Genomic DNA, 17,296 nt, shown 5'->3' on the forward strand with positions numbered 1-17,296 from the left:
TTCGAATTTTTTTAAAAATCTTTAACGCCCTATATTTCGAAAATGAAGCGTCTCTGGAAAAGAATTTATATGTACTTGATTTTTTTCTTATTTTTTTATGAGGTATATCTTCTTAAAGTTTGTCGACTTAATCCTGAAACACCCTGTATATGCGTTTAACTCCTCTTCGGATCAGTTTTTGACCTGTTTGGGGGGGAGAGATTAAGGGTGCGGATGGGCTAGTAGTATATTCGTGGGCTTTACCTTGTAAACGGGTGACATCGCTATCCGCAGTGATACGTGTTTGAAATGCTAAAAAAGGAGTAAAAGTGGCCAAATACAGAAAAACAAACCAACTGCTGGTATTTTTATAATCGGAACTTTATTCTAGAGGCCAAAAATAACTCGTATCCACAACAATTTTTTCAATTTTGACCGAGACCACTTTTTAGTGTAATTAATCCGTGGTCCTTTAGATATTGTTACTTCTCTTCAGTTGTTTTGACTTTTTTCTCTGCCTCGAAGAATAAATTGGTCACGAGATAATTTTCGCATGGCCACCCTGTACGTTTCACCCCTCGGACTCGAGCAAACAATTGTAAACCCCATAGTACTACACACACATCAACAGATGCCACCTAAACTCCTTCCTAGGCCGGTAACTCACGCCGCATAAATCGACTTAAAGCTTAACGCTCTCCCCCTTCCCCAACCGCCTCACGGAGACAATCGCGCCAATCTCGAGGCCCCGCCGAAACAGCTGAAAGCCGGCGCCCGATACCGTTACTCGCCAAATCCGTACGGCGCGCGATTTTCCCGCCCCGAGGGGAAAGGAGAAAGCTGGCCCTCGGCCCTTATCCCGTATACTTAAGTGCGACGAGGAGCTGCGCGTGTGTCGTCCCATCGATCCTATTTCAGTAGGGTGGTTTAGCACCCTTTCCCCTTGCTACTCAGGTTTAGTTGTGTCGGCTCCGATGTACGTCACAGTGTCGCACTTGCATCAATTGCGATAGCGCACCGTTATCAGTTTGCAGTCATTATAGTGCAGGTGTCCTCAAGGTTAAGTACTCTGGACGGTGGGAAGCTGCGGAGGACGAAGTAAGTTCGACTCTCCGAGTTGCAGGTAGTAGGAATTGCCCAGGTACAAATCGTTACCTGAAATTTTTTATAAGTACGGTTTTTTCGCAGATCTTTTATTGCGTTGTTTGTCGACCACGAAGCGTTTTGCGATGTTCGGTCCGTGGGGATAAAGTCAGCTGTAATATTAGCAAATCAATATCCCTGTTAGATCTATACCCGAGGTTGTTATGTTTCGCGCAAACGTGTACTTAGTGCAAGTTTATTACACAGGATGTTTTGGAGAAAGGTACCATAAATTCAGAAATCGATAGAACATCACAAAATAAGACGATTGCTTCCTGTGGATCATGGTCTTGTGTTTTTGAAATACAGGATAAATCAAGTTTTAGCCAAATGTTTTTCAAAAACAATGGAATGCATTCAAATTTGGTACAAACAAGTTTTAGAAAATACTAATTATGTTTGTTTTTATAGTTTTTGCCCATTTTAGGAAAAGTCTTTTAATATATGGCATATTATAATGTAACAATACATTTTTCTCACTGTATTTGAGAAAAGTGCGATTGACTGTCTCAAAGCCGACCATATTCTATTATTTAACATACACAAACGAAAAAGCTTTTTTAGATAAAAATAAACCTATGTAGCTTAAGTTAGATTTATATGACTTTGCTTAAGAAGTTATCTGTCTTCAAAAACACGTTTTGTTCTATTTTAACTAATACTAACACAAATTTTTAAGCAAAATTGTTCGAAGTCTTGGTCTAAATCGGTCACGCAAGTTTATGCAATCGGTCATGCACCTTTGAATCATGGCGCATTTGTTTCCGGACACCTTGTATATTAACGAATAGAAACTGCTTTACTTTGGGGTCTGTCAATCGCATTTTTCTCAAAAACGGAGAATTCTATGTTACAATATACAAGGTGGGCCATTAGTGTGAGAAAGTAAAATAACTCCCTTGTTATTCATAATACAGAAAAAAAGTTTATATGGAAGTTGTACATAATCAAAAAACCTAAAGGACAAAATTAATTTAAAACATACAGGGCGATTAGTAAAAACGGGACACGCCAAAGACTACATATTTAAATGGAACACCCTGTATATTTTTAAACATATAGATTTATGAGAAAGTTCTATATATATGGCAACATAAACAGTTTAATATTTTAGTGCGGGCTTGCCAAGTTTTGTAGAAAATTCTTCGAATTTCGGAAAAAGCATGACCTCGAAGAAGTTGAATTAACTTTCGACTACTAACACTTGGAGCAAAAATATTTGACCGAGTTATAGGTAAATGTTAGGCAAAGACTCTTTTATCGCTAATATCGATGTTTTATACAGGGTATTTTTTATAATTCGATCATTTTTAAAAAGTTCAAACTTGATTTTCTAAAATTTTTCAAATGGAACACGCTGTATTTTATTGTTCTATTTTATTCACATATCTGTCCACTTCAACTTTTATTAAGTATGTTCTACACCTAAAGTTGTTAGTTTTTCAAATATAGCAACATTTTTGGAAAAACCTAATTTTTATTATTTTCAGTCGCACGAAATTACTTTAGAAAAAACTGTCACATTGTGTCAACTTATCGATTCATAATTTATCATTTCATTTTGAGTTAATTTTATTATTTAATATTTATTTGTGGTATTCTATAAAATAATAAAAATTAAGTTTTTTCAGAAATGTTGCTATATCTTAAAAACTAACAATTTTAGATATAGAACATGCTTAATAAAAGTTGGAGCGGACCGATATGTGAATAAAATAGAACAATAAAATACAGGGTGTTCCATTTGAAAAATTTTATAAAATCAAGTGTAAACTTTCTAAAAATGATCGTATTATAAAAAATGCCCTGTACAAAATGTAGATATTAGCTAATAAAGGAGCTTTTGTCTAACATTTGCCTATAACTCTGTCTAATTATTTTATTCCAAGTATTAGTAGCTGAAAGTGAATACAACTTCTTCGAGATCATGTTTTTTCCAAAATTCGAAGAATTTTCTGTATAACTTGGCAACCCCGCACTGATAAACTGTTTATATTGCCATACATAGAATTTTCTCGGAAATCCATATGTTTAAAAATATATAGGGTGTTCCATTTAAAAAATGAAATCTCTGGCGTGTCCCGTTTTTACTCATCGCCCTGTATGCTTCAAATTAATTTTGTAGTTTAGGTTGCTTGATTCTGTACAACTTTTATGTAAACTTTTTTTCTGTATTATGAGTAACAAGGGAATTATTTTACTTTCTCGCACTAATGGCCCACCCTGTATAACATACATTGTATAAAATCTAGTCTCAAAAAAATTATGTCATCAAATATCACCAGAAAAGATCGTAGCTAACGACCTCCATCAGATGATAAAAAAACTAATAATACTGACGTATTTAACGCCGTCAAAAACTTACTTAAAATTTTATTGCATTACATTGTTTTTTGAAAAAATATGAAAAATTTGATTTTAAAAAATCATATTTTATGCTGCAACTCAAACAACAAACGACAATAGACCCATGATCCTTGGGGACAATATTCTTATATTTTAATGTTGTATCATCCCCAGAATGTATGGCAATTTTTTCCAAACCACCCTGTATAAGTCATAAAACCAACGTACTGGATGTCATTTCACAGTTTGTAAGAATAATCTCAATCCAATTTGTTTAACAATAGGCCGTCAACTTTGACAGTCTGTAACTCCGTTGTTTTTCAACGATTCTTGACGATTTTTTTTTTAACTTAAAGCTCTTTTCATAAGCTTTCCGAATAATATATAACTATATCAAGCTCGTGCGTCGTATATTTCATTTTGCAACTAAGGCTAAAAAATAAAAAAAAATCCAGGTTGCAAATTTGAAATTAAAAAAAAAATGATAAATTTCAATGTGTTATTATGAAATCTACCATGAAAACAATCAGTGCGATTGTGGAAGATCCTCGGGATCGTCCAGACTAATAATTAGTTAATTTGATTATAAGCCAATAACTTGTAAATTATTCAATTTACCGATTCCAGGTTTCGTGTGAGTTATTAGACAGTGATAAGGAATGAGAGGATGCGGTGCCAAAACGTTCTGGTAATAATAACGCAGTTTATAAATGTTTAATTCAAAAGTCATAAATAAAATTCTTCTGTTTATAACTTTTGATCTAATCAATATTTTTTTGTACTCGAGTGCTAGTTTTGTACGTCTTTTGAAGACGAAAAAAAAGTACTTTACTGTTTTCTTGTGGAAGTGAACGGAAAAAAGTTATAAGCGAAAAACGTGAATTTACGTGAAAATTATACAATTGACCACCCTGTAAACAATCTACCCCATTTTTATGACTTTGAAAACTAATATGTTATTGTACATAATATTTAGCATCTATAGTGATAAATTCAGCTTGCCGAAACAAAAAGTCGCGAAATGGTAATTTCCCAGCTTATTTTCTTGGCCTATAATTGTTTCTAACAAAATAACGTATTTAATGTTTAGGGGCATTCTTAAAACCGATTTAAATTTACTAACTTTTCAGTATAAATAAAACAAGATTTGAACAAAAAAGACAATTTCGTTTCATACGATTGTAAGTATTAAATTCTACTTATCTTCTATCAACTTTAATTGCAATTTAAAAAATAACTAAGATGATTTACCGGAATTTTAGTTGTTCAATTCATTAAAAAACAAGTTATCATAAAATTTCTTGTCAGTAAGCCCTTTGTAGCTTTGAAATTTTGATGACATTTTTTTCATAGAAGTAGTTTGTTGTTAGTACCAAATTTGGGAAAAAAACACTCAACCAAAAAAAAGTTAGTGAAAAAAATTAATTTAAGATAAGTTTGAGGTTATGTAACTCCCTTAATACTGAATTTTGGAAGAATTGTTGTAGGAGTTTATGCCGTTATCTTTATGAGTAGGATCTCCCCTTAAATTTTTTGCTCCTAATTTCCAGGCAGCTTGTATTCGTAAACCAGTTACAGCCTGTAGCAAAACGAGTGCAAGTAAAGAAAAAAAGAGACGCGATTCACGAGCCACCCTGTTTACTAAAACGTCTTACATTAAAAAGAGACAATCGAACAAAATTTGTTTACTAGCAAAATATCCGAAAAGCCAAACAACAAAAAATTTACTCAGTCAATCATTGATTGTTTCCCAGACCGCAAAATGGACTCTCAAGCGTTGCGCACGTTGCAAAAGAAAAGAACGACCAACTTTCGCGAAGACGAGACTAAATTACTAATACAGCTGTGGGGCAGCCCCCAAATCCAAAACAAACTGTACCTCACCCACCGAAAAGCCCCCGTCATGCGACTGTTGGCCGCCAATATGCAACATCGCGGATTTTACAGAACCCCCGACGAAATTAAGACAAGGATCAGGAACCTGAAATGCTTGTATCACAGGATTAAGAGGTCGATGCAGACAGGCACCGGCATCGGCACCGTGGATCCCGACTGGCCCCACTTCAAAGCCATGGACGAGATCCTCAGCAAGAAGAACCAGAACAAGACCCAGAACTTGTACAAGGACAACATCTTCGAGGGACCCAGGTGCGAGGACATCAAGCAGGAGGTCATAGATGAGATCGACATCAACGATGATATGGAGTCGTTCACCACCAACAGCATGAATGGGTAAGTACCACCATTGTACAATGGTACCACTTTCCTTGATAAAAAAAATACCCAATACATTACAATTTAATAGCACTTGCATGTAAGGGAAATAAATCTCAAAAAAATCAAACAATTACGATCTGGACAGGGTAAACAAATAGAAACAAGCCATTATTTTATTATTCTCATTGTTCCCACGTGCTAAGGTTCCTGTCAAATTGACAGGGCCTGGAAAGGATAATTTTCGAATTGCAAATTTGAAAAATCCAGATCCCCAGTCTGTTTTGTCTTTCGTGAAATGTTTCTCTTGCTGTTGCGTGGCTACAGAGCCTTGAATTTATTTTGGAAAGGCAAATAATGATGGCGGAGCAGAGGATTAAAAATTTGCATTGCATTAAATTTTGGCGGAGAATGGAAATTTTGATAAATATTTAATCCGCGAAGGTTCAACCATGATTTTAAAAGATTTCACGTGAGTAATGAAAAATTAATTACACTATTCTTGATTGACAGTTTTTTGACAGATAAATAAAGTGTGTTGTTTTATAATAAAGACAAAAATTTGTCAGTTTTAGAGAAATTTCGGAAAATTAATGCAGCAGAAAGAAAGGTAAAATAAAAAATGTACTTATGATCGTAAAAATAAAACTTTTGCTACACAGAACGAATCCAAAAATATTGTTACTGCAAAAATATTAAAGGAGTTACCTAATAGTTTTATTTTTTTAAAGTAAGAAAGTTTGGAAAATAAAAATTTACTATTTAAGCTACTTTTTTAATTTCATTTGCCACTTTAGAATTATTGACATAAGTCAAGAATAATTATTCAGCTATCTAAGAAAATTATTTCAGAAAGTAATAGCAAATTTGATATTTTGAGATATAGTGGTTTTCATTATCAGTTCCAATATTTTTCAGTATTAATCATTCTTACACATTTGACCAACTTTAGCGTAGACATTTTTGGTTCAGTCAGATTTGCATCAATTCATCAACCTCGTCATCATTTCTATACAGAGAGATTGGAAAATTTAAAGTGCCAATCTCCAAATTTAGTAGAAGTTTCTCGTCTTCTCTTTGTCAAAATTGATCATTTTTCCACGTTTTTTTTTTCATATTCTAAAGTACATCCACTACATTAAACACAAAGAACAAACACAAAAACATTTTTCCTCAAGAAATATTGTCAAAAGTTGCAAAGTAAGTTTAAATTCATATCTTCTTAGTCTTTTAGCAGACAAATTTATATTTTTTGTAATTTGATGAATTAAAAATACAATTCTATAGGATGTTACAAAAAATTAGTCAAATCATAAACCAGAGACTCATCAGACAAAAATAATGACACGTACTTTTTGTTATTTGTAAAATATACCGAATAGGTACCCATTTATTTTATTAATTAAATCTTTCTGTTTAAAACTGCAAAAATATTATACTTATCCGAAAAGCCTTTTCCAAAGATCTCTTCTATTTTTGTGAGGAAAATGTAAAGTAACAAAATGTACATTTTATAGTAACAATCATATTAATATCATTTTCTATGGTCAACTGAATAATCTACTGAATTTGTGAGTGATTATATCCAACGAAAACGAAACTGTTTGTTTCTTCAAACTTAAATTTCCCGCCACGTATATTTTCAAATGACAATTAGACGGATCTGTGTCGAGGTGGATGTGAGAGGGGGCAAGCAAATTTTGTCGGGATTACCTTCAGTACAATTCACATAATAAAAGTGTAGATCCCTAAATCTGGGCGAGGTCTGAAACATTTTCAAAATTGCAAACATGTTTAAAAACTTACCTATCGTATCTAAGTTTTTTAATTATATCTTGGTACCTATGCATTTTGGAAGAATTTTGAAGAATAAAAAAGTTTTAGAATTGAATTTTGTACAATATGCTGGAAGTTCAAAATGTTTAAATTTATTACCGATGTTGCAAAATAGCAATAATTGATGAAAAAAAGGCAAAATAATCAAGTTCTTTGGATAATTTTTTAAAATATTTTAACTGCTCCGAGGGCATTCTAATTTTGATAAAAAAAAACTTTAGAGTATAATAAAACAATACACCAAATTTCATTAAAATCGGTTCTATAGTTTTCGCAAAATAATTTTTTGAAAAAAATGTTGAAACAAAATTTTCGAATTTTCAAAATGTTGCACAGCCTTAAATAAAGCATGTGGATACTTGAACATTTTTTCACATAGAAAAGACCGCTCAACCTTTCAAATTGTTTTTAAAAAATTGAAATCGGTCACAGTAAATTTTTAAAGTTAACACTCTTTTTTTTATTTTTAAACAATTAGATTACATTTATCATAATGCAATTTAGTTTTTTTCAAAAATTATAATTTTAAAGTACTATTTTTCCTTAATTTTATCTGTATTTAACAAAAAAATTATTCTCCAAATAAAACAATTTGTTTTAAATTTGTTTAAACAAAAATTATTTAAATAATTGTAATGTAATTGTAATTATAACTAAATACATTCATATTTAGTGTTGAAATATATACGTAAACAAATTTTTTTCATTGAAAAAATGCAATAGCATAAGGTAAAATATACAGTATACTTAATGCATAAATAATAAACTTTGTTTATAATAAAATATGTGCAAATTAGACTGTTGGCATTACGATATTCGAATTCCTTGGTTCGCGAGACATCGGATTAAAAAAAAGATCGAAATTGGTTCATTAGAGACGAGATAATGCAATTTTTTTCGTACCTTCAGATTTTGAACCTCCAAATTCAGTCTCGGAGCGAAAGCCCCCTCCCCCACTTTGTGTTTTGCTTTTCCGCTGATTTATCTATGTTGCCTATAACTTATGGATATGAAAATTTTTTTCCAACTTAGAACTCGGAAAAGCGAAGCCACTTTATCAAAGATTATTGCTAAATTTTTAGAAATTAACGGCAAATGCCGATAAACTTTGACCGCTTATATCTCGAGAACCAATAAACGGAATTTAACATTTTTTTTTAAGAAGCGCCTTTCCGAGTACTTTAAAACTATAATTTTTGAAAAAAACAAAATTGCAAATTGATAAATGTAATATAATTCATTAAAAATAAAAAGAAATTTACTGTGGCCGTCCTAATCAACCGATTTCAATTTTTCAAAAACCATTTGCAAGATTGAGCGGTTTTTTCTATGTGAAAAAATTTTCAAATATCTAAATTTATTTGTAGACCAGGGTCGATAATTTTTGAAACCAAAAAAAATTATAGTAGGATGAAACCCATTGGAAAAGAAAGAGAATATAACAGAAATGAAAGGAAAAATAATTTACGGGCGATCTGAGGTCGGGAAAGGGTAGGGGGTGAGTTTTTAAGGGTAAAAAACGGTTTCCCTTGATTTCCAGAAAAACTACAAGTCTTATGGAAAAAAGTTAAATGACAAAGTTGTAGGTAATAAAAAGATCTACAACTTTTGTATTTACACTTTTTTCACATAACCTCAAAATTTATGTGAAAAAAATTCAAATAACCAAGTTTTTGGTTTTTTATTTTTATTTTTACAAAAAAAAATTTTTTTTTCACGAAATTTGGTGAAAACTTACCTATTTATGTCCCAAACACGCTGTAATTTTTTTGATTTGAAATATTTATTTTTTCACCTTATTTTTACTTAATATCGAAAAAGCACCCTAATTTTCAATCGAAAATTCTCACGTCAAAATATCTGCTTCTTTAAAAACGTCGGTGGGCAAATATACATTACTATGGTAAATTTTCTCAGGAAATGCAAAGAAACGAAAGAAGACTCTACAACTTTCTCAAAATATTGTAGATGTCTTATTAACTTTATTAACTTATTTGGTTGTTAATTATAATAGTATATTTCGACTTGTAATTTTTTTGTTTATCAATGTAACATGGAATCTTACGTTTTTCGAGTAATTAAAGTGTAAATTTTAATAAACAGCTCAAAACTACATAATTAGAAAAAATTTTTTGGATTCTAGTTCGTTTCTTTGCATTTCCTGAGAAAACTTACCATAGTAATGTATATATTTTTTTACACCATCAGAAAGTAGAGATTTCAACGAAGAAAAAGCCCACCGACGTTTTTAAAAAAGCAGATATTTTGACGTGAGAATTTTCGATTGAAAATTAGGGTGCTTTTTCGATATTAAGTAAAAATAAGGTGAAAAAATAAATATTTCAAATCAAAAAAATTACAGCGTGTTTGGGACATAAATAGGTAAGTTTTCACCAAATTTCGTGAAAAAAAAATTTGTTTGTAAAAGATAAAAATAAAAAACCAAAAACTTGGTTATTTGAATTTTTCACATAAATTTTGAGGTTATGTGAAAAAAGTGTAAATACAAAAGTTGTAGATCTTTTTATTACCTACAACTTTGCCATTTAACTTTTTTCCATAAGACTTGTAGTTTTTCCGGAAATCAAGGGAAACCGTTTTTTACCCTTAAAAACTCACCCCCTTCCCCTTCCCGACCTCAGATCGCCCGTAAATTATTTTTCTTTTCATTTCTGTTATATTCTCTTCCTTTTCCAATGGGTTTCATCCTACTAAATTTTTTTTCACTTTTTACCATTTTTGAAGGCACTGGTCTATTGAGACTGTGCAACATTTTGAAAATTCGAAAATTTGGTTTCAGAAAATTTGCGAAAACTATCGAATCGATTTTAATAAAATTTGGTGTGTTGTTTTATTATACGTTATAGTTTTTTTTATCAAAATTAGAATGCCCCTCGAAGCAATTAAAAATTTTTTTAAAAATATCCAAAAAACTTGATTATTTTGCCTTTTTATTTCTTCAATTATTACTATTTTGCAACATCGGTAATAAATTTAAACATTTTTAACTTATAGTATATAGTGTAAAATTCAATTCTAAAACTCCTCTTCTATATTCTTCCAAAATGCATAGGTTCCAAGATATAAGTAAAAAAACACAGATAAAATAGGCATTTTTTAAAAATTTTTTAAATATTTTTGCAATTTTGACAGTATTCCGGACCTCGCCCAGATCTAGGGATCTACACTTTTATTATGTGAATTGTATTGAAGGTATTCCAGCAAAAATTGGCTTGCCCCCTCTTACATCCAAGAATATTTCGATAGATCCGCCCTGGTCTAAATATCAGATTCCATCATTTAAAATGGCAAATTCCGTGACTGTGAAAACTTACCCTTAGACTCCGTGGTAGTACCAAGCACACATAAGATTGTGACACCCTGTACATCGACATTTATTGACGCTAATCATTTTAGATCCGACACCGAGTTCGACGAGGAAGCCCACCGAATGCCCTCCCTGACCCCGAGTCTGCACGTCATCGACACCAAGGAGAAGGACGAACAGGAGCCCGTGAAGATAGCGCCCAAACCGCCGGCATTGCCCCAGCCCAAAGTCCTCCACAACAACTTACAGATCCCCCTTCAAGGAGTCAGGCACGCCAATGGGTCAACACCTACCATTCCTTTCCCCCTGCTAATTCTAAACGGGCTGCCAAACGCCGCCGCCGTCAGCAGCGTGCAGAACGGTCAAAATCCCCTCAAGAAAGACGCCCTGGGGGGCGGTGGAGGCTTAGGACTCAACCAGCAAGGTATGTAGGGTTTAATCGATAAAATGCGGGAGATTCAGGGTGATTGAAGGTGATGTCGTATAAAAGTTATTAAAATTAAATATACTTTACCTAAAATTACTTTTCTTTGGCAGAGGTATTGGGCGATTGTTTAAATTCATTGACGATTGACGCGCATTATAATTTCAATAAAACGTTATTAAATTAATTATGTAACATTCGGTGAATTTCGTACAATAGGCATGATGACAGATTTTGAAAAACTGCTCTATGACGTTCGGAAGTATTTACTATTTCCAAAAACATATTTTATTTCTGTAGAAAATAAAATGTTTAGTAGAAAAATTTTGACATTTTAATTTTTAAGTCACGCAAAAACGGTTTTATTTTATGAAAATGACTTTTAAAGAAAGAAAACTAAACATTTACGGGTCTATTTTGCTTCTAAGGCGAAAATGCTATAATATTCGTGTTTAGCTACCCCAGATTAAGTACAAAAAAATAATAAAAATTTAAATAGTTATTTGAAAAAAACATACCCAAAAAAAGTGCAACTTTTTCAGTCATTTTTTGATCCTTAAAATTAATAAAATCGTCAACATTTTTTAACAGCATGATAATATAACTCTACGAAGAAAATAAACCGAAAATCGTTACTGTAGGGCTATCCGCTGAGAAGATCTAGCCAATTTTCGAGAGCGCCTTTTTTTTCAAAAAATCGATATATCTCGAAAAATAATTAATATTTTTAAATTTTTCAAAAATGTACTTTTTTGGCTTGCCGCGGGCTATATGCTTGCAGTAAATAGCAAATATGGGCACGTATGGGCAATCGATACTTTAAAAAAATCAGTCGATAGATCTTTTTAAAACCTACAGCTTTCTCATTTAAAATTTTTCAATCCGTGCTATATTTTTTTAGTTATTTTAGAAAAACCGTTTTTTTCAACTTTGCGATTTTTTTAACCATGTTCGCCATATTGGATCGAATTTAAAGAACAAGAAACTCAATTTAAAATTTAATTTTCTATACGGTCATATTTTTTTTGTCCAGGTAATAATTTCTGCAAATTTAACATTAATCCGTGACAGAATGCTTGGACTATTTTGAAGCCCTGATAAATACATTTACTTATAGCTGCCATCTGCACACAAAACTTCTGGGTCGGTTTTCCTTTTTCCACATAATTTAAAAAGTCTTCATATTCGTGGTACATTTAATTTCAATAATACTGTCTTCACAGATTCCATCAGGCGATCCTGCTATCGTGGGACAGTTTTTGCAAAGCATTATACCTCATTTTTTTACTTGTTTCCCCAAACTGGTACTTACAGTTTTCCTCACTTCATCCTTCAACATTCTATCGCGTTTCATGGCTCATGCATCTGAGATTTTTCCTCACAGTATTAACGTGATCATAGTTGCATCATTGGTTTTGCACCGACTAAATTCAAACGCTCCTGAGGCCGTCACTTTCACATGGCTTAAATCATGCCAAAAACAGCTTTGATGTTGGTCTCGTCTTTTCTTCAACTTTTATGTCATCTTCATCAGTTAATACGAGTTTTTCCAAAAATGTGTCGCAAGACTGTTCTTTGTATTGCAGCACCAATTTATGCATGGATAAACTTTTTATCACATAGTCTTTTTGATATTTATTAACTCGCAGCTGTTGAGCATTCTTTTTTCTCCTTCTTCTAGAAACTTTTCAAATACTTAACTAAGCAACTGATAGTTGGGAAACACAAAATATTTAAACGAAGATAAATACTGCGGATATTGTCGAAGTACAAATGACAAAATAACATTTACATAGATGTGCCGTAATTCGCTCTGATCAACCTATCATGACGATTTGCTGTATTTTGTAGTTTTATTTTATCAAAAATATTATTAATCTCGCCCATAATATAAAAATAAATATGTTTTTTCCATGAATCAGATTTCATTAGATAAATACATAATTTTAGTGATTATTGATTACTGACATCATGCCTATTGATTTTTAAAAATGCGCATTTATAGGTAATCATTGCCCGTGTTTTATTCATCATTTTAGTGAGGGCTAGTTTTTAATTCATCGGTAGAAAATTCAATGAATCAATGCACTAAATAAAAAATAACGTCTCTAATAAGTTTGAAGGAAGCCAATAGCAACCCACACATTTACAATTTAATCGACTGTCTTGAATGCGACAAATTTTCGTCCGTCGCTAGACCTGTACACTAACAATGTTCTCTATAGTGTTGGTATATAGGGTGTTTCTGAAATAAGTGCGTTCCTTGAAGTGCGTTTTCGTAAAAATTAATTAAGAAAAATAACCATAAATGTAAGCCGACCCTGTGCATCTTGTGCACGTGCGTTGTGTGTTGCAGTATTACTAGCGACATTGACCGAGAAGTGGGCGTATCTAACAGTACCATCTAGCGTGTACTACGGGAAGAATTATTACAGCCCTCACATGTACAAAGGGTTCAGGCATTAAATAACAGTGATTTTCAGCCCCGTGTGGAATTTTGCCGATGGTTTCGACATCAAATAGCGCAAGATCGGGATTTTACAAGCAATGTGCTTTTTAGGGATGAATGTTGTACTAGACACGGCATACTAAATTTTCACAACATTTACTATTGAGGTGATGCAAAAACAACGGTAGATGTAGTGGGTTATCTTTTTATTCCTAACCTTACATTGTCTTTTCAACATCCAACAGCAGTCCGCCATTATGTTCACATCCCACTTACCCTGATACCTATTTTCCATTTCCTTTACATCTTGGTGATATCTTCGCCTTGTTCTTCGCTATACTCACCTAAGTTATCTGGGAAACAATCCGCGTAAGGGCCCATAAAATACAATTTTTTACTAATAGAGATTCTTCTCATCTATATTGTCCCATACTCACAGAAAGCAGGGATACTTACCAGGTCTTGATTGGTGTCCCTAGATAATAAAAATGATTTTGAATTATTGTCAAATTCGCCACTTGTGCTCTGGAAGGTAGAAATAGACAGAGAAATCCACCAAGTGCATAAATCTTTTGAAAAGAGTTCGCCAGAAATGAAAACGTTAATAAAAAAAACTACTGAATATTTTTACCCCAAATCGCATACCTCCCTGGTATATTCGTGAAACACCTATTTTATAAATTAAGTAGAGGTTTTCTAGAAAATAGTACTTTACGACCCCATTAATGGTTTTAGCAAAAAAATTACCTATCCATGAACATAACCTCAAATATGTCAAAAAATCGCGATTTTGACACTTTTAGGTTAGGATATCTCGAAAACCAGAGCCAATGAGAAATTTGGACTTAGGATTCAGCGCACCAAAATCCTTCGGAAAAGTATATTCTGATTTCTGTGTTAGAGTCACCAAATTTTATCGGCCTTTAAAACATTTCTATATGATTATTTTATTGCTCTTTTTCGGTTGTAGATGTCTCGGGCATCCTAAAGAGTCTACTGGACGTCCAAAAAGAAAACCTAGAAATCGAGAAGCAGAGGCTGGAACTGGAAAAGCAGAAACTGGAGTTTGAGAGGCTGGTGGGAACGCAGCTGTTGACGCTGCTGCCAATGTTCGGCGGTCTACTGCAAAGGCTCGCCTTTCCCAACCACGCCGAAGGGCATTCCAGTGACACCGACACTCCTTCCAAGAAGAACGGTAAGAAGAGGCCGTGCCCGGACAGTGGCTTCGACATTTTAAAGGACAGTAAAATTTTAAGGAACGTGCTAGAACAGGGTATCAAGAAATACATGTTGGGGGAGAGCGGCAACGACAGTGGTAAAGAGGACAGGGGTGTGAACGAAGACAGTAATTCGAGTAGCAAATAAGGTCTTTTTGATTTGTGATGTGGAGGTTGTGTTTTACTTTTTGCATTCCGCTTCGAGTTTTAGAAATGTGATGTTTAGTTAAGGATATTTATTTATTTATTTTTTGTATTATAGCGAAGAAGTTGACATGTTTCACAATAAAGAAGTCAGATTTTTGTATTTTATTTGTATTTGTGAAAAAGAGACGGCAAAATAATTTGAATATTCATTTTATGCATATACGTAACAAAACACAGCCGCGCAAGAAAAAAAGTTGTCTGTACTTTTCATGTGACATATGTTAGAATTGAGTTATCACATCAAAGGAATTTCCTAACCTCAAAAAAACAGGTCAAAAATAGCAAAAATTCACTAGAGTACTACAGGAAAATTAAAAAAAAAATTGTCTATATTCAAATGTTCATTTATATGGTTAAGACCCCGCCGAACGTGAATACGTGGTCAGAATTGATGGTTCTTTTTCTAACCTCAAAAAAACGGGTCAATTAAGGTCAATATCACGAATTTTCGAAAAATAACAGATTCTTGCCAAATTTGGTATACGGGGATTTTCGGGCTCGCTAATCACGGATCCGAGGTCAATTTTACAAAATTCAAGATGGCGGATCCAAGATGGCCGGCCAAATTTTCAAAAAATAATATTAGCGCCATTCACGTTCGGCGAGGTTTTAACCATATAAATAAACATTTAAATATAGAAAAAAAAAATTTGTATTTTTCCTAGCACGTTTTCGTGAATTTTCGCTATTTTTTACCTGTTTTTTGAGGTTAGGATATTCCTGTGATGTAGCTCAATTCTGACACCGGATCGTGATCAGAAAGCAAAAATACTACGGATAACATAGGTTGCATGAAAAGTACAGACAACTTTTTTTTGTGTAGCTGTTCATTACACTAGACAAAAATGACAAATTAAAATAAATCCTAACGAATAAATGACCAAAAACATGGTATAAAAATAATTGTTCCAATAAAACTTTTGCATATGTACGTACTAATCTTTTTTACTTTCATAACAAAAATCTCATAAATATTATGTTAAATTCAAATTAAAAAAACAAATTCATGTTTATTTTTTTTTTTTTAATAACGTGCGTTGTAGCAACCGTGTTTTGCTCGAAATTGCAATAAGTTCTTTTGTTATACACAGTACGCACCTACTTATAGTCAATCAGCCCTATGCTGTATGAACATTCAGCCCTATGCTGTAAAAACATTGAAATTAATATCAACCTTGAAGTGATTTCAATGAAAATTGATTTGTTTTTCAATTTTGGAGAATATTGGTATGCACTAAGAACACTTGTTTACAATACCTTGACATTAAAATTGATTGAAATTTATTTCAAGTTTATTTGTGGCAACGTCGCTATTTGCTATAGGGAGATACCGGTAATTATGGAAACAATCTATATGAACAGAAACGGTGACATCAGTCAAATATTTTATCTATATCTATATTCTTAATCAGCAGTTTTGTTATTCTGAATTTATAAATTGCATATAAACGGTAAATATCACAACATAAAATTATCAAAACTATTTTTAGACTTATTTGTTACTTTTAAATATATCCCATCAAAAAAAGCCACCCGTTCGCAATATACAAAATTTTTGGAAATAATTATTGATCAGACGGATATAATAAAATGATAAGAGGAGAAAGCCTGGGAACGTATTTCTCAAGAGGTGAATGCAATGAGAGGAGCAGTAAAAATGCAGAAGGATCGAAAAAGGTAAGGGAACTTAAAAATAAGTAAGTACTAAGCTTATGTGAATTTACCAGTCAACAAAATATTTTACTTGTGAACATACTTATCAGTTATTGCTCTTTTTATAAATCGTATTATAAGTATTTACCTACACTAAAAAAATACAAAATGACAGCATGTATTTATAAAATGTAATAGATACCAAATTGCAACTTTTAAATAAAATTACTAAGTATATTTTAAATTACAGGCATTTATAGAATGGATACCCCATATACCAGGAAAAATAAGAGGTGAACAGCCTCTTACCGACATAGAAGAAAAATATGCAAACATTACTGGATTGTTTGCCTCGTGTTCAGGTGTAAATATTCCAGAGTTGGGTTTTGGAAAAAGAACCAAAGTAAAAGCTAAAGCTAGGAAAATTCACTTAATAATAAGAATAATTAAGTTGAGGTGGCATTGCTGTAATTGAAATTTTAACAAATCTAGAAAAAAAA

General features: G+C 32.5%; 2 protein-coding genes across 2 annotated transcripts; both read left to right on the top strand.

The window, feature by feature from the left end:
- Positions 1-986: 986 nt before the first annotated feature.
- LOC108906076 lies at positions 987-15,161 on the top strand. Its single transcript, XM_018709229.1, has 4 exons — positions 987-1,077; positions 5,223-5,700; positions 10,936-11,270; positions 14,690-15,161. The coding sequence occupies exons 2-4, from the start codon at positions 5,231-5,233 to the stop codon at positions 15,082-15,084; spliced, it is 1,200 nt and encodes a 399-aa protein (XP_018564745.1). The 5' UTR covers positions 987-1,077; positions 5,223-5,230; the 3' UTR covers positions 15,085-15,161.
- A 1,490-nt stretch (positions 15,162-16,651) lies between these two features.
- LOC108906022 lies at positions 16,652-17,271 on the top strand. Its single transcript, XM_018709159.2, has 2 exons — positions 16,652-16,820; positions 17,047-17,271. Exons 1-2 carry the CDS (start codon positions 16,734-16,736, stop codon positions 17,269-17,271), a joined length of 312 nt encoding a protein of 103 aa, XP_018564675.1. The 5' UTR covers positions 16,652-16,733.
- Positions 17,272-17,296: the final 25 nt, after the last annotated feature.

The sequence above is a fragment of the Anoplophora glabripennis genome, unplaced genomic scaffold, assembly GCF_000390285.2.
Source record: "Anoplophora glabripennis isolate ALB-LARVAE unplaced genomic scaffold, Agla_2.0 scaffold21, whole genome shotgun sequence".
In the NCBI taxonomy this organism is placed as follows: domain Eukaryota; kingdom Metazoa; phylum Arthropoda; class Insecta; order Coleoptera; family Cerambycidae; genus Anoplophora; species Anoplophora glabripennis.